Source organism: Capra hircus, chromosome 4 (genome assembly GCF_001704415.2).
Source record: "Capra hircus breed San Clemente chromosome 4, ASM170441v1, whole genome shotgun sequence".
Lineage (NCBI taxonomy): Eukaryota > Metazoa > Chordata > Mammalia > Artiodactyla > Bovidae > Capra > Capra hircus.
Window position 1 is genome coordinate 42,870,815 of NC_030811.1, and position 18,852 is coordinate 42,889,666.

The 18,852-nt window shown below is 42.9% G+C and overlaps 1 protein-coding gene across 1 annotated transcript in view; it reads left to right on the forward strand.

Moving 5' to 3' along the window:
* BLVRA (biliverdin reductase A) overlaps nt 1–18,852 on the forward strand; it is a 52,856-nt gene that overhangs the window by 10,487 nt on the left and 23,517 nt on the right. The window contains exon 2 of the mRNA XM_005679337.3: nt 4,925–4,957. Coding sequence (XP_005679394.1) covers nt 4,946–4,957 — 12 coding nt within the window. The 5' untranslated portion in view covers nt 4,925–4,945. The remainder of the gene's footprint in view (nt 1–4,924; nt 4,958–18,852) is intronic.

The following is an 18,852-nucleotide window of genomic DNA, read 5'->3' on the forward strand; positions in this document are numbered from 1 at the left end:
ACGGAGAACCCTGGTCGGCTGCAGTCCATGAGGTTGCTGAGAGTCAGACACGACTGAGTGACTTCACTTTCACTTTTCACTTTCATGCATTGGAGAAGGAAATGGCAACCCACTCCAGTGTTCTTGCCTGGAGAATCCCAGGAGGACGGGGGAGCCTGGTGGGCTGCCGTCTATGGGGTCGCACAGAGTCAGACACGACTGAAGTGACTTAGCATTAGCATTTACAATAGCTAAGACATAGAAGCAGCCTAAACAGGGGAAAGGATTAAAAAGATGTGGTACACATATCCAGTGGTACATGTATCCAACCATAAGAAGGAACAAAATAGTGTCATTTGCAGCAACATGAGTGGACCTAGAGATTATGATACTAAGTGAAGTAAGTCAGAGAAAGAGAAATATAACATGGTATCACTCATATGTGTAATCTAATTTTAAAAAGGATGTTTCTGTTCAGTCACTAAGTTGTCTGGCTCTGTAACCCCATGGACTGCAGCACACCAGGCTTACCTGTCTTTCACCATCTCCTGGAGTTTGCTCAAAAGTTATGTCGACTGAGTCTGTGATATCATCGAACCATCTCATCTTTCATATTAAAAAGGATACAAATAAACATTTATAAAAGAGAAACAGACTCACACATTTCTAAAACAAAATTACAGTTGCCAAAGGGGAAAATGTTGGGGGGAAGGGATAAATTAGGAGTCTGGGATTAACATACATAACATATACACGCTACTATAAGATAGATAACCAACAAGGACCTACTGTGTAGCGCAGGGAACTCTACTCAATATTCTGTAATAATGTACCGGGTGAAGAATCTGAAAAAGAATGCATATCTGTATGTCTATAACTGACACACTTCGCTCTACCCCTGAAACTAACACAACAGTATAGATCAACTGTGCTCCAAGACAAATAAAAGAGTACCAAAAAAAGTAAATCTTCTTGTTATAGGGTTAGGTCTTAGATCTTTTAGTTACAGGGTTAGGTCTTAGATCTTCTGGAATATGTTAAAATATAGAATAAAGTCCCCCTTGGGTTCTGTTCAGACTGTAATGGTCTTGGCAGGACAGTGGGGAAAATGGGCAGGGCAGGTGTTAAAAGGTGGCCTGGGGTTGCTGCCTCCCCCAGCAGTGCTGTCTTATTACAAAGGAAGTTGAGACTTGGAGGAGGAGGAGAATGGAAAGTGTCTGTCCGGGATACTCCTGCTGAATGTGCTTTGTAAATGGTGATTCAGTTCATCCTTGGTGGTAGACTGCTGGTGCCTAGGGTGGTAGGATTTCCAGGTGGGGTTCTTTCTTATGCATGTGTAGCTCTGCAAATTGTTTCTGTTTTGCTTTGCTTTTCCCAGATCCTGTGGGAAAGCAGTAAAGTTCATAAGCAATGTTTTATAGACTTTATAGGAAAGCTTTTCTGGAAGTTCTTATTAGAAAGGGAAGGCAAGCAATAGTATTTCTACAAGAACAAAGGATTCACCCTTTGGTGTCCACCTGAAACCATCACAACATTATTAATCAGCTATATTTCAATATAAAATAAAGAATTAAAGAAAAAAAAGGACAAAGGACTCAGGGCAATTTACTGATTTCTCCTGAATGTGGTTTGGGGTCTAGAGACAGAAATAGAAAGCAATGGTTATTACAAAATATTGAATATAGTTCTCTATGCTATACAGTAGGTCTTTATTTATCTGTTTCATATATAAGAGTGTGTATATGTTAATCCCAAACTGCTAATTTATCCCTCACCCTCTTTCCCCTTTAGTAACCATAAGTTTGTTTTCTGTGAGTCTATTTCTGAGTTGTTTTTTTTCCTATTTTGTAAATGAGTTCACATATCATTTTTTAGATTCCACATATAAATGATATTATATGGTATTTAATTTTCTCTGTTTGACTTATTTCACTTAATATGATAATTATTAACTCTGGGTCCATTCATGTTGCTGCAAGTGGCATTATTTCAATTCTTTTTATGGCTGAGTATTATTCCATTGTATATGTCCACATCTTCGATGAACATTTAGGTTCCTTCCATGTTTTGGCTATTACGTATAAATTATGTATGTATATGTGTGATATATATAATTGAATCACTTTGCTGTGCACCTTAAACTGACACAACATTGTAAGTTAACTGTTAAATCTTGAAAAAAAAATTGTAATTAAAGGGGGAAGCAGTAGAATTGCCAGGTCAGAGTTCATTTGCTTACATTTGGAATTTTAATGGATGTTGCTAAACTGCTGTCTGTGGAGATACCTACCTATAGTTCCCCATTGATGTTAAGGAATTTGCTGGTGGTCTAGTGGTTAGGATTCCGCACTTTCACTGCTGGGGCCCGTCACTGCTGGGGCCCTGGATTCAGTCTCTGGTTGGGGAACTAGGATCCTACAAGCTGCAAAGCATGGCAAAAAAAAAAAAAAAAAGATATATGACTAACACTCTGTGGCAAACATTCTGAATTCTTTGTCAGTCTGATAGAGGCTCTGGGTAAAGTCATTTCACAACTGAGGTTGAGCACTGTTTCAGGACTCACCAGATATTCCTATTTTGGGAATCAGTGAGCATTATAGAGCTAGAAGAGACGTTAAAGATGAAGTCCAGCCATTTAGCCTACAAATGGGGAACCTGTTTGACCAGGGTCACTTGAGCAGTCCTTAACTGAAGCCAGATCAAACCCTCTATCTCCTGCTTATTATAGCAGCCCTCTGGCTGAGTGTCAGACAGCCCTGGAAAGATCTCTGGAGCATTCTGCGTTTGGCTCCAGAGCCAGGAAGCTGAAAGTTACAACTCAACCATAACACGCTGACTGTGAGGCCAAGTGCTTTAACCGACCCTGAACTTCAGGTCCCTCATATGTAAAGTGGAGTTAATATTATTAGCCTTTTTGTCAGTTTTCAAAGATTAGGTTCATGTAGATAAAGTAGCTGACCCAGTCTCACAACTGTTATCCACCTCCTCCTGTTTTGTTATTGGACTTCCCCACCCACATGTAAGCCCCAAGGAACACTCACACTAACATTCTCAACAGGATAAGTAACTTGCCATAGAGTGATAGAGAGGAATCTGTGAGGGGCAGGCTCCTCCGGGAGCCCCTGTAGTCTAGACCATTGCCCAGCACACATCCTTGACTTAGTTCTGGCTTTTTCTGGCTTTGCCATCAGTGTCTTGGTTATTCTTTGGAGGTATTTTATGAACAAGAAGACATCATACCCACACTGACTCCCGAGGACCTGAGAAAAAGCTCACCCTCTTTATCACTCACTCTCTGCTTTCTAGGGTCTGATTTCTAACAAGTTCCTCTATTCAGATTTTCCAGGAAACTTGGAAAGCTTCCATATGGCCAAAGGAGAGACAACATGTGTGCTGACCAGCTTGGGTCATGAGACCCACCGTCAAAGGCAGGAAGGAGGAACAGGAAGGGAGGAGGGAAGGGAGTTACTGGAAACTTGTTATTTTCAGTTGGGAAATACTGAAAACCGGTTATTTTCAACGCACAGCCTAGGTGATCTGAGGATTGCCAGGAGTCAAGGCTTTTAAAGACGGGGGTTATTTTTGCTGTTGCCAGTCAGTTCATTTCACTACATGTAACCCTTCTTGTATTCTGAAAGAGAATAAAATCAAATGCAGGACTGGTCCAAGGACAGGGGCTACCTCAGCCTCCCTTTCTGGAGGCCCTGGAGGGCTCTCCTTCCCCTTCTCAGCTCCTCAGGAGCATCCTTTTTGTTGGCATCCCAGACAACCCCTCACCCCAGGTGGAAGGGCTGGAGAGGCTTCCTTAGTCCCTTCTCCATCACTGCTGTCCTCCAACCCTCACTCACCATCCTAGTTAAAATCAAGTGAAAATTCTAACTGTTCTGAAAATGAATGAAAAAGTTCACTCTTTGGGACCCGTCCATTCCACTCTCAATTCTAGTGATTCTCCAAGAGTGGTTCTCTGACCATCTGAGCATGGTCTCCTAGATACCTGTTGAACATGCACACTCTTAACCTCTCTCCCCAGAGTAGAAGCTCTGGGGGTGCAACCCAGAAAAGCGCATTTCCAACAGGCAGCCCCAGGAGCCCATTAAAGTTTGGAACCCCCAAACTTTGGAACCCCATTATTCTGTGCAAGTTCCTTGTTTCTTTGCCTTCTCTCTCTTGTTTCCCCTCATCTTTTCTTTTTCTTTCCTTATTCCCTGTGACTCTTGCTCACCTGTCTCCTCCCTTCTTCCTCCTCCTTAATGCCAAGGCTTCAGAGTAGCCCACTGAACTATTTTTTTTTTAATTTTTATTGTAAATTTTCATTTACAATATTGTATTAGTTTCAGAGGTATAGCAAAGTGAATCAATTAATATATATATACATATATCCACTCTTTTTTAGATTCTTTTCTCATATGAGTCACTACAGAATATTGAGTATAGAGTTTCCTATGCTATACCGTAGGTCCTTAGTAGTTACCTGTCTTATACATAGTAGTGTATATGCATCAGTCCTTATTTTTTAACATATTTAAGTCCCTGGGAAACTCAGCGAGGAGGGAAAAAAGAAGGTATATATTTCTTACTGCCTTGTTTGTCCCCATAAAAGAAGGGTAGACAGGAAGCTACTCTCTCTAAGCCCCAACTTTGGGAAATGCATCATTCTTTTAAGTACACAGAGGCATCCCTTCCAATATAGGAGAAAACCTTAGAGGTTGGCAGTATCCTTTAGAGAAACAGTACTGGTGTGATGTCCCGGGGGGGCAGCGAGGACCTGCCTCAGAACAGACACCTGGGTCCCCTCACTGGAAGGCAAGGTGATGAAGGCATTTGAGGGAGACAGAGCCAATTGGACAGGAAGTGGGGGAGAAGGGGAGGTGATCAAGGAGAGTGTCTGCACAGAGTTGGGGGTGAGTGCCACCAAAGTCCTGATCCTCTGCTTTTGTTTTCACAGCTTCTACAGAAAGAGACCAAGATGAACACAGAGGTGAGTTCTCTAAGAGGACCGATTTAAAGATGCTTTTCTTGCAGCATGCCTCATTCCTCCTTCACAGAGCATCTTTCCCTCCAGAGCTTTTGGAAACATCAGCACAAAGTTGAAAAGATGTCCCCTGCATCCTGCCACGCACATGGCTCTGGGTGATATGGGAAGAATTAGGCCCTTCTGAGCTCTTATCTGTGTCTGTCCAGCTTTAGTTAGATTAGAATTTATCTACTTCAGTTAATCCTGAAACAACACTCATGGGCTGGGGTGGAGTGGGCTACAATGGAGCATGGCAGCTGCTGGGCCCTAGTGTTATTCTGGGGACGATTGACTCTGCTTAGAAGGACCTTCCTCTGCATCACCTCCTTGTATTCTCACTCCCACTGAACCTGTTCTTCAATCCAGTGAGATGCCTTGTTTCTTTGTACCTTTGTGTTTTCCTGACCAATCAGCCCTTTCTGCTTTCACTCCCTTCAGGTCCAGCTAGACCCTGGGGTCCTCTCCTCCACTGCTGCTGTGCTCATGCCCCCAGCTCCCTTCCCCTTGTCCCCCGATCCTGCATGGCAAGCCCAGAGGCCATGCCCACAGGATGGTGGTCTTGGGTGAGTGGCACAGTTTCATGCTATTTGCAGCTGACACACTTCTCAAAACCCTCATCTGTGTACTCAGCATGCCCACCAGGCCCCCTCCTTGGCCCCCAGACAGCTCTCTTTCCCTCTGCCCTGAATAACCAGGTCCGGTCTTCCTCGCTCCTCCCAGCTCCTTCCTCACTCTTAGCCTTTTACTTTGTGGAGAAAAATTGGAACCATCAGACATCATCTCTCTCAGTTTCTGCCTCCCCATTTGTCTTGTTTTTCTTCCTAGAGGAAGGGGTGTTTATCAGTGAGAGAGCTCCAGACTGCGAGTGCAGAAAATCCCAATTTAATGTGGTTTTTGTCCTGGAAGTCCAGATGGAGGGCAGGCTCCAAGGCGGGCTGATCCAGTGGCTCAGCCGTCTCATCAAAGATCCAGGGTCTTTTCATCTCTTTGCTCTCATCCAGATGTTGGCTTCATCTGGGAGATAGTGGCCCTCATGGTTATAGGAATGGCTGCCAGCAGCAGTTGGGGCTACATGCATCCTCATTCACTCTGAGTGGGAGAAAGAGATGGATTCTTGCAGCTCTCCCAGAAGAGCGGGAGCCTCCTTTCTTGAAGTTCCACCAAGTGCCTTTTTAGGCCTCATTGGCCAGATCTGGGTCACATCCCCATTCCTGGACCAATTACTGTGTCGGAGGAGCCAGGCTTTTCTCAGCTAGAGCATCTTCTCCTCTGCGCCAGAGCTGGATCTGGGAAGAAGGAAGGGGAATGGACTTCAGGAGAGGACCCACTGCATCCCTTCCCAGACATTTCTTATGAATGTGGGTCAGTTGAAAAACATGCAAAGTTGAGAATTATGTTTTATGGGCAGACTTACTGAGAACTTAAGCCTGGGCTATGGCCTCTCTTATAGCTCTGAGGGACTGTTCTAAAGAGGTAAGGGATGTGCCAAGGATATATAGAAGCTTTTGCAAACAAACACAAAAACCAAAAAAACAGGTAGTTGGAAGGTGATCAAAAGATTGTTATTAATTAAAGGAAAACAACTATCTCAAATTAATGAATTTATCACTTGTGTGTGTATGAGAAGATGCAAGAGTCTAGGCTTATTGAAATCATTCTTCTGACATGCACCTTAGCGCCCTAGACCAGTATCCTATTCCTTCTCATCTTGAGTCCCCTGAGGGTGCACCATTGCGGGTAGCTGCAGAGGTTGCTGGCTGGGTAGCCTCAACATCCTTTGTTTACTGGCATGATAAGCAACACTGTCCACACTCAGAACCAAAGACTCTGCTGCCTGTTCAGACTCTGTACCACCTCTCTGAATTCCTCTTTGACCAGCTGCATTGTTCAGCTTGTTTCTACCAGTTCTTTCCCATCAGCATTTCCAACTGCTTTAGTTTTCACTTTCTCAGAAGGAAACAACACCTGAGGTCTTCTCAAGCCACTGTAATCCTATTTTCTCTTCCCCTGCAGAAGGAGGGTTGTTGACATGCTCAACCTGCTGTAGTCTTTTCCTAGTATTATACTGAAGTTCATCTTTTAAAAGTAGTTTTTTAATATAATTGTAAAAGAAACATGTACCTCTATGCTCAGAGCAGCACTATTCACAAGTCACAGCACGGAAACACCCTAAATGTCCATCGACAGATGAATAGAGAAAGCAGATGTGGGGCATGCGTACGATGGAGCACTGCTCAGCCTCAAGAAGGAAATAATGCCATTTGCAGCAACATAGACGCAACTAGAGATGATCCTCCTGAAGTGAAGTAAATCAGAAAGAGAAAGACGCATACTGTATCACTTGTATGTGGAATCTAAAATATGGCACAAATGAGCCTGTCTACAAAACAGAAAGAGGCTCCTTGACATAGAGAACATGCTTCTGGTTGCCAGGGGGGAAGTGGGGAGGGAGAGATGGACCGGGAGTTTGGGGTGGGTATATGCACACTCTTACATTTAGAATGGATAAACAACAAGCTCCTAATGTATAGCACTGGGAACTATATCCAATCTCCTGTGATAAACCATAATAGAAAAGAATATAAAAAAAGAATATGCATGTGTAAAACAAAGAACAAGTTTTTATAAAAAATTCATTTTTGTAGTAGTGTCCATACACAGACCTAGAACAAAACTCAAAAGCTACAAAATGTTAAATAATCAAAAGTGAGTATCCTCACTACCTCATCACCCCAGCCTCCCCTACCCCAGGGTTGACCTCTGTTAACCATTTTCTGGTGCCTCTGCCCTCTTATCCGAAGGCGCCATGACTCGCTCTAATTCTCATGGTCTAGGACATTGTGCACAGAGTAGAAACTTTGCACTCATATTAAGCTCACGGAGCCTGGCTCAGTAATAGTTCTGTCAATCGTCAACCTCCCCTTCTGTTCTGTAATTTCGACTTTCCTTCTTTTGGTGGCTTTTCTCTTTTAACCTTTTAAAAATATTCCCAGACCGTGGGACCCCTCTCTAACTTGTCTGCTTTCTCTTCTTCCTTAAATACCCTGTGACTACCTTCTGTGACCCCCTTCTCACTGCCGTTTCCTGTCTAATCCCTGGGCAGCCTGACATGGTCCTCACTGCTCCGGTAAAACATCTCAGAGCTCTCTCTGTCTCTGGAAGTGATACCTCCCTTGTGTGAATTTCCATGGCCCTTTAATGATCACTTCTTTTGTGACCTTCCATTCTCTGACTTGAATAGAACTGTCCGTGCGCCTCCTTCATCTTAGCATCCCCACAGCATCTGACCTGGTGCCTCAAACACCATGTGTTCTCATTGTGTGGCAGTTGGCTCAGTGATGGGGTGATTCAGAGACTGTCTAGTCATCGTGTACAGCAATCCAGAGCTTGTGTGGATTAGTGAAAATGCAGAGGAAGAGAAACCTGCAGTGACTTGAGGCTGGCTGAAGCGGGGAGGGAGGAACAGGCTCTCAGCTGCAGTCAGCCCTTTGGTTTCAGAGGATTTGTCTGAGGCAGCAAAGACTCCCAGGATTTCCAGCATGTCACGCTGGGTGCCTGATAGAATTTGCGGAGCCCCTGGCCTTTGCCCGGAAGTTCAGAGCACAGTCTGTCAAGTGAGGCTGGTGGTTGGAGTCTAGCACAGGACATGAGGATCCAGGTCAGGGTGGGACGGCCAGGTGGAAATGCCCAGTTGGCATTCCTTCCTGGGTCTAGAGCTTGGAGGAGAGGACAGCTCACCGTGCACGATGTTGGAGCCTTCAGCACAACGGTGGTCTTGGAAACCTTAAGGAGAGGCACCCCTCCCCTACTCGGGGAATACGGGGAGAAGAGAAGACCAGGGGCACAGGATTGAGCATGGGGGAACGTGCACCACCAGGGTGCAGGATGAAGAGGGAAAGCGGTGAAGGGTGAAAAGGAAATCTCGCTGTGAGGTGAGGGAAGACAGGGAAGGAGTGAATTTTAGAAAGGTCCTCTCAAGTATCAAACAGGAGTGAGGTCCAGGAGAATGCAGCCTAGGGAGAGCCCTTGAAGTTGGTGAAGATCTGAGATGACCTGTAATGAGGCAGAGAGGTTTGTAGTGAAACCCAGATTACAGATGAACTGGAAGGGCGAGTGGGGAGAGCAGACGCAGCCTGGAGTTGTGGGGTGTCGGCTGATCTGGGGGCAGTGGGTGCAGAGTGTCCTGGAGGGCAGACAGCAGAGGACACCCGGCTCTGTAGTGAGGGCCCCAGAAGGGAGCAGGGTGTACGCCCAACTCTGTACAAACTGTAGAGTTCTCATCTACTCAGAGCATTCCTCGGATTTTTATATCTATCTGAAGTGTTTCTGTTTTGGATAACATACATTCACATGATTCAAAATTTTAAAGAATTTCTCACACGCACACAAAAACTTGATCCTGAGAAGTCCTCTTCTCTCCCAGCTACTCTGTTCTCGTGGTCCAAGGCAACTACCTTTACTGGTTTCTTGTCGGTCCTTCCAGAGAGATTCAAAACATATACAAGTATTTTTTTTCCTTCAGCCATTGCCCCGCCATCCTTTTTTTTTTTTAACATAAACTAGAGCACATATCTTACACTGGTCTGTATTTTGCTTTTCTCACCCAACAATGTATCTTGGAGATCAGTCCCTTTCCAGTACATAAAAAACCTCCTTGTTCTTTTTTTATAGCCATGTAGCATTCCATTTTCAAAGTATACCATAATTATTTAACCAGCCTACTATTGATAACGTGTACTTTATATTCAGTCTTTTGCTGTTACAAGCAAGGCTGTAATAAACCTGAGTCATTTCACTTATGTATGTGCTTTAAAAATGAATTCCCCCCCCATGCCCAACAGAGTATTTGCATGTTGAATGTTTCCAAGCTGTTCTCCACAAAGGGTGCCTGTTCTTCTCACCCTCCAGCAACATATGAACATGTCTGTTTTCCCATGCCAGCCAATGTGTGGTCGAACTTACTGATTCTTGTAAATGAGTGAAAAACATTAGGTTGTCCTTCCTGACTTTGCAATCATCGTACCCCTCCTTGGAGTGGGAACCTAGCACTTGCCCTCATACCTTCCACCTTGAAGTTCTATGGTGATTTTACATTTTTTTCTACCCTCCTTATCTCAAAACAAAAAAAATTTTTTTTCTGAGTTGGCAGAGCATGTGTTCTTAATCTCGGAATCCCATCATCTATTCGCGAGCTCCAGACACTTAGCTTCTCTGCATCCAGGACAGAGAGCAGGCTCATTTTGTGACGATAAGTTGGTCCCCAATTAGTTTTTGAGTCACTTTGCTGTTCTGTCTGTCCCTTTTCTGCGTCTTGAAACTATTCCTGTTCCTTTGTTCCTTAAAATGGCACCTCTGCAGGGCTGAATATATGATGCATTTTATCAAAAGTTCAAGACAGCAGGGCACAGCAAGACAACTGAAATGGAATGTTAGACACTCTAGAAACTTGTTGCCCACCCCTCCGCTAGACACACCTCACCATCTCCTTTCTCTGCATACTTCAGCCTCATAGGCTACATGCACGTTCCCCTTTCCTCCCATTTCCTCTGCTTTCTGCAAGTTCTCACCCTGAAAGTTTCAGCTACTGAATTGCAGAGGATTTTAGCCATCTCTTTGACTTGTTTTTTTAGCAACGTCCCACTCTTTGCGACCCCATGGACTGACTATACAGTCCATGGAATTCTCCACGCCAGAATATGGGAGTGGGTAGCCTTTCCCTTCTCCAGAGGATCTTCCCAACCCTTTGTATTTAAAGTGGATTCTTGAGGCAACGTAGAGTTGAGTCTTGATTTTTGGTCCACTCCAACAATCTTTATCTTTTAATTGATGCATTTAGACCATTAACATTCAAAGTGATCACTGATACAGGTGGATTAATATTTGTTATTGTTTTCTATTCACTGACTTTGTTCTTTGGTCCTATTTTTGTCTTCCACGCTTCTGCCTTTTGTGATTTAAACTGAGTATTTTATATGGTTCCATATTCTCTTTTTTCTTAGCATATTGGTTATACTTCATTTTTTTAAACTTTTTTATTGGTTGTGCCAGAGCATGCAGTATACATTTACAACTAATTCAAATCCACTTTCAAGTAATAACTGTACCACTTCACACGTCGTGTGAGTACTGTAGAATAACAATAATCCCATTCCTCCTTCTTGTCCTGCGGATCGGTGCCGTCATTCATTTCACTTATGTATGTGCATTTACATAAACGTAAATATATACACAAGCATAAATAATTCAGTACTTTGTTGCTGTTATTATTTTATTTAGATTAATTAAGAATAAGAAAAATAAAGTTTGTATTTTACCTTGACTTAATCCATCTTCCTTTCTTTAGGTAGATCTGAGTTTCTCACCTGTAATATTTTTCTTCTCTCTAAAGAAATTCTTGTAATATTTCTTGCAAGGTAGGTCTACTACAAATTCCCTCAAATTTTTGTTTGTCTAAGAAAGTCTTTATTTCTCCTTCACTTTGGAAGGATAACTTCACAGGGTACAGAATTCTAGGTTGGTAAGGTTTTCTTCTTGACACATGACATATTTCACTCCACTCTCCTTCCTTGTATGGTTGTTGAGGAGAAGTTGGATATAATTTTTATCTTTGTTCTGCAGGTAAGGTTTTTCCCCTGGCTTCTTTCAGGGTTTTTATCTTTGCTTTTCTGTAATTTGAAAATGGTATGCCTGAACATCATTTTTTGGGACAGGCATCTATCTTGTTTGGCATTCTCTGAACTTCCTAGATCTGTGGTTTGGTGTCTTGACGTTAGTTTAGGGAAATTTTTATTCATTATTATTTCAAATATATCTCATGTTCTTTTCTCTCTTCCTCCTCTTTCTGGTGTTCTCGTTACATGAGTGTTACACCATTTGTAGTGACCCACAGTCCTTGGGTATTCTCTTCCTTTTTTCAGTCTCTCTTCTCTTTGCTTTTCAAGTTTTCGGGGGTTACTACTGAGATATCCTCAGTTTTAGGGATTCTTTCCAGGGCCGTATCTAGTGTACTAATAAGCCCATAAGAGGCATTCTTCATTTCTGTTACATTGTGTTTGATCTCTAGCATTTCTTTTTTATTCTGTCTCAGGATTTCTCTCAATTTCTTACACTGCCCATCTGTTCTTAGATGTTTTCTACTTTATCCATTAGATCCTAATCATAGTAATCATAGTTGTTTTAAATTCCCAGTCTCGGTAATTTCAACACTCCTGTTATGTCTGGTTTTGATGCTTCTCTCTTTTTCCAGATTGTGTTTTTTGTCTTGTTATGGCTTGTCGTATTTTCTTGATCTCCAGACATGATGTATCATATGAAAGGAACTGCTTTAAATGGGCCTCACGTGGTGGGGGGGGGGGTGTAGGGGGAGGGGACACATTCTACAGTCCCGTGATCGAGTCTCAGTCTTCTGGTGAGCCTGTGGCTCTGCACTATGAACCACAGAAGTATTTTTCAGCTTTTTTTCCTTCCCCTCTTAGGTGGGGGAGTATGGCTGGTGTGGGCTAGAGTTGGGTGTTTCCCTTCTCCCAAATGGATTCTCGAGTAGCCTGGGGTTTTGTACAGTTGACCCTTGAACAGTACCAGGGTTAGAGATGCTGACTGTCTGTATAGTTGAAAATCTGCCTATAACTCATAGTCCACCCTCCATACACACAATTCCTCCATATCCACAATTCTGTATCCACAGATTCAACCAGCCATGATTGTCTAGTACAGTGATAATTTAGAATTGAAAAAAATCCACATATAAGCACTGTTCAAACCCATGTTGTTCAAGGGCCAACTGTTTTTTCCTACCCTGCAGTCAGTTAGGGTCTAATAATACCCCAGCAGGTTAGGGTCTGGTTAACTAGTTTCCTGTAAGGGCAGTCTCCTTAGGAAATACAAAGCACTGGTGTATTTCAAGAGTGATGCTTTTACCCAGTCTTGTTGGAAACATGAGAGGAAGTGTCTCCAGTATTTACTGTGAGAACCTGGTCAAGCTCCTGGAGGTAAATGTCACAAAACTGAGAGGGGCTTCCTGTGACTGGGTCCCTCTGGGGTTTCTAGGTCTCAGAGGTGTCCACGCTGAGCCCCCAGTCACTCATCTGTTACAGGTCAGACTTTCCTGTTGGTTGATGCTGCGATTCCCACTCTGGAGTGTCTGCTCCGCCGAGTTATTCTCTGCATTAGTCCCTCTGTTTCTCCAGTCATGGGGGCAGCAGTTCGCCTCATGTTCTCACCTCTCTTAAGGATCCTACAGGAGTTGGTTTTAGTTAGCTTTTCAGTCTGGTTAGCTGTTTTATTTGTCAGGGTAGAGCGGCAGCTTTCAAGCTCCTTACGTGTGAAGTGGAAAACCAGAAGCCTTCATCTCTTTGATTTGCAGTTTCCTTTCAGAACGTGCCTTGATGCCTCATGTAACATGAACAGACACAGGTGAAATGGTCTAGCAAAGTCATTTTTCTCAAAAATGAAGTTCTTTCCCAACGAGGAACTCAGTTGTTAATATGTCAGCATTTTCACCCATATCTTGTCTCTTGGTATCAGTTTTGCAAGGGAATGTTGTCTAAACGAAATTTGAAAGCACTTTCAGTCAGACAGTATGTAAGCCAGGTTTACAAGTGTGTGTATATCATTAATTATTAAAATGGAAAAAGTGACTTGGCTCCTTACAGATAAGGAAGCTGTTTCTTAACCTCATGCCTCTTTTAAAGCTAACAGAAACCTATGATCCTCGTTATTTTCTGTAATGTAGTAATTTAGTACTTAATCTTAGGAATACCATAAATATTCAGCCTCATAAGGAGATTGCTTGTTTCCTTTTCCAAGTGAAAGAAGCAACAAATATTTGATCAGCCTCATAAGGAAATTGCTTGTTTCCTTTTCTGAGTGAAAGAAGAAGCAAATATTTGATCAGACTTGTATTTTGGCTGTTCAGTAGAGATTTCTCTAAAGACTGTCTTTCTGCTTTTTTGTGTATGATACTGTCAAAAATAAAAATTAAAAGCTAGACTTGTAACCCAGAAGGCACTAACTGGACTAAACGGCCTGTTGTCAGCTGGGCATTGTGGCCACAAGCTTAGAACTACATTTCCCAAAGTTCCATTTCATGTGTGAACTTGGCCAGTGAGAGGCGCTCCTGGGAGATTTGGAGGCTGAAGAAAGAAACTTATTCAGAGAGCACAGTTGCTCTTCCAGGCTTCAGGCTGCAGATGCTTTCCTGGTCTTGGCTTCCAGGCAAACTCTGGAGAATCACTTGCTTAATTGCAGTAGGAGATGGTCAGTGACGGCTTCTCTGGCTTAAGCTCCCCAGTGGTTGCAGTGGTGATGTAAACCTCTGATTCCCCGTGTTAAAACTCTGTGCTTAGAACACATTACTGAATCCTGACTGGCACCTTGAGCAGTTTATAAGTTATGTAACAACAGTAGTGCAAAGTCAGGGAGAGAGGAAGTGGAAGTATACTGTTGTAAGGTTCTTATGTTTGAACTGGTATAATGTTATCTCAGTCATGACTTAGCGACTGAACAACTCTCATGAACACAGATGCAAACATTTAAAATAAGATTTTAGCAAATAGAATCAACAGTATATGTAAAGGATAATACATTATGACCAAGTGAGGTTTATCCTAGGAATGAAAGGTGTCATTGTATCAACGGACTTTAAAAAGAAAAATATCACATGATCATCTCAATAGACACAGAAAAGGCACTTGACAAAATTAGACCACTTATGATTTTAAATGTAAACAAAATATGGATAAATGGAAATATCCACATCCTAATAAAGGATATCTACAAAAAAATCTACAGCCATGGTGAAAGAAGAAACTTTATCCCCACAGATTAAAAGGTAAGCAAGATTGCCCTCTCTTACTGCTCCTATTCAAAATCATACCCACCCAGGGCAGTCAGGCAAGAAAAATGAGTAAAGCACATACAGATTGGAAGTAAAATCATTTCTAGTCACATCTCACTCTATGGTCTATGTGGAGAATGTAATAGACTTACAAAAAGCTGCTGGAAGTAATAAGTGAGTTCAGTAAGATTGCAAGATGCCAAGTCAGTATACAGAAATCAGCTGTATGTCTATATATGCACAATGAGCAATTGGAAGTGGAAGGTAAAGCATCATTTCATTTATAAATAAAATTTATAACAGCACTAAAAATCATAAAAATTTAAGTATAAATTTAACAAAAATGTGTGCAGAATCTATCCACTGAAACTGACAGAATGAAAGAAATCAAGGACCTAAATAAATGTATATATATATGCCATATTCATGGATTAGAAGATTCATTTTACTGAAGATGTTGGGTTTTTTTCCTCAAACATATCCATAAATTCAATATAATCCCACTCAAAACTCTGGCAGGAATTTTTATTTTACTTCATTTTATTTATCTAGTCATCGGTTCTAAAATTTATATGTAAAGGCAGGAGAACCATAATTTTTAAAAAGAAAATGAATTCATGGTGATGGACTTCCATACTTACCATAAAACTATAGTGATCAAGACAGCTTCCCCAAGGTACAAAGGCATTTCAACAGAACAAGGTTGGTCTTTCTCAATAAATGATATCAGGACAATTGGATAGTGTATGCAAATAAAACAAAACAAAAAAGCTTGATGGCTTCCAGAGAAGATGACCTGTGAGCTGGGTTTAAGGACCCAGTATATTTAAAGACAGGCCTGGCATCTCCTGCCTAGTTGTAGATAGTTGATACAGCCTGTGGAATAATCAGACACCTCACCAGTGGAGATTTATAGATGGCAAATAAACACATGAAAGAGTGCGCAACATCATTAGTCATTGCTGCTGCTGCTGCTGCTGCTGCTGCTGCTGCTGCTGCTAAGTCGCTTCAGTTGTGTCCGACTCTGTGCGACTACATCGGTGGCAGCCCACCAGGCTCCCCTGTCCCTTTCGCCAGGCAAGAACACTGGAGTGGGTTGCCATTTCCTTCTCCAATGCGGGAAAGTGAAAAGTGAAAGGGAAGACGCTCAAGTGTATCCAACTCTTAGCGACCCCATGGACTGCAGCCTTCCAGGCTCCTCCATCCGTGGGATTTTCCAGGCAAGAGGACTGGAGTGGGGTGCCATCGCCTTCTCCGCATTAGTCATTACGGAACTGCAAATAGAAACTTCGATGAGAGACCACAGCCCACCTATTACAATGGCTAACATGGAGAGAGGAGGAGACCTGGTGATACCAGGTGCTGGCGAGAATGCAGAACCACTGGACCCCTCAGACCTCAGTGACAGAATGCAGACCAGTATAAACGCACTGTTTCAAGTGGAAGCCAGACCCAAAGACGGCATATTGTGATTTCACTTATATGATATTCCAGAAAAGGCAAAACTACTGGGATGGTAGACAAGTCGATGGTTGCCTGGCAGGGGAAACAGTTGACTGCAAAGAGGTATGGGTAATTTTGGAGGGGATGATAGAACTGTTCTGTATCTTGATTGTGGTATGTATGTAAGTGTGTGTTGGTCAGAACCCATAGAACTGTACACAAAATGGGTAATCTTCATTATATGCAAAAAAAAGAAAAAATCTAACTGATAGCATCAGGAAAGCCTTCATATGGTTTAAGATGCCCAAGTCTTGAAAGCTTTGAAGGCATCCCCCTGTGGATGGAGGGAGAAGCTCCTTCCAGGCAAAATATAAAGGTATACTTTGGAAAAAAAACAGTTTGGCAGTTTCTCACAAAGTTAAGCCTACACTTGCCCTATGACACAGCAAACTCATGCCCAGGTATTTACCCAAGTTAAATGAGAACTCTGCTTACATAGAAAGTAGGACATGACTATCTATAGCAGCTTTATTCATAATTGAATTAATTATTAATTCATCTGAACCAGAAGCATCATGTTCTTCAGTTGCCAAATGGATAAACAAGCTATTATGACTAGTACTCAGTAATATAAAGAAATGATTGATACACATGACAACACAGATAAAAAATGCATTGTTTTAAGTGGAAGCCAGACCCCAAAGACGGCATATTGTGATTTCACTTATATGATATTCTAGAAAAGGCAAAACTACTGGGATGGTAGACAAGTCGATGGTTGCCTGGCAGGGGAACTGCAAAGAAGTATGGGTAATTTTGGAGGGGATGATAGAACTGTTCTCTATCTTGATTGTGGTAGGTATGTAAGTCTGTGTTGGTCAGAATCCATAGAACTGTACACGAAATGGGTGATCTTTATTATATGCAAAAAAAAATCTAACTGATAGCATCAGGAAAGCCTTCATATGGTTTAATTTGCCCAAGTCTTGAAAGCTTTGAAGGCATCCCCCTGTGGATGGTAGGGAGAACGTCCTTCCAGGCAAACACAGGATTTGCAAAGACTGGGAGGGAGCGAACAGTCCTTTGTGTTCTCGGAAGGTCGAAAGCCTGAAGTTGTAAAGTGGAGGAGGTGACTGAAAGGCAGTGCTGGAGAAGCAGGCTGGAGCTGGGTTGTGGAAGGACTCGTGTTTGGTAAAACATGGTCTTGGATTGTTTTTCCCCTTCAGTTGTTTTCTTACAAACTGTCTCATGGTTTGGGCTGCTGTACAGTGCCACAGAAATTCTCTTGAAGTTCAGAGTCCAGAAGTCTGAGATCAGGCTAAGATATGGGGGGCCCCCTTTGTGGGCTGCAGACTGCTGACTCCTCATTATGTCCTCATGTGGGCAGAGAGCAGGGAGAGGAGTCAGGCTGTCTTGTGACTCTTAGAAAAGTGCCAGCCCCATTCGTTGGGGCTCCTCCCGCATGACTTCGTCTCACCCTGATTACCCAGAGGCCCCACCTGCTACTGCCATCATATTGGGGGACAGGGACCCTAGTATGCCTTTTGAGGGATACAGTCATTTAGTCTGTAACAGCTGGGAAAATGAAGAGCTTTAATCAGGGGAAGGACTTAGTTCTCATCTGAAGCATCTGCTCTGGTAGCCCAGGGTACCAGCCACGGGAAGGGTGAGACCAGGGGAGGATTTATCAGATCGTTAGGCAGGACGCAAAGAAGTCCTGGGCCAAGACCAGAGCAGTGGATGCAGGAAGGGGGGCAAACTCTGTAGGAAATGGTGACACCCAGATGACAAAGGGGAAGAGAAGGGGAATCTAAGGGGGACATTGGAGTTTCTGTGCTTGGAGGCATCCAAAAAGAACTGGGTTTGAAATTTATATAGAGAGAGGATTTTTATCAGTTTGGATTATAGTAAGTTGCTATATAACTTGAAAAACTTGAGTTGATTTTTCATTCTAATACTATATGCATTGTACCCAGATAATGAGTAGGCTGTCACAGTAGGGTGAGAGTGACATGAGCTGGAACCCAGAAAGCCAGGGTGGTGAGGAGTCTGAATAAGCTGACCGTGTGCCCATGTGCCCCGTCCCCCCGAATCTCACTGAGCACTGTCACTTCTGTGTGACTGTCCGCTGCGTCAGATTTGTACGTCCACAGGAGGAGAAATTTAGGGAGGACAGAGGTACCAGCTTAGGGCTGGGTACAGCTTCAAGATGAAGATCTTTCATTAGGGGGGAGGTGGCCTAGAAGTGGGTGGAGAGCCAAGTGTGCAAGGAGCCTTTTCCATGGATGACACAGGTCAGAGCAGCCACAGAAATATTTTGGGGGAAGCCTTCTCTCCAACCCTGCATTTCAGGGAGTCTCATTCCCCTTCCCTGCTGTGGCTTCTGTGATCTGTGTTGGCTCCTGGCTTGCTTATCTGGTCCCTGACTGGTCCTGCCCACGTGTCTGTTTTGCTGTTCTATGCTATCTGCCCAGACTGTTTCATCTGGGGGGTGTTCTTTTAGATTTTAATAAATGTTTATTGGATTTTAAATTTTGTCAGAATGAAAAATATTTGGTCTTTTCAGTTGATATTGTACTCA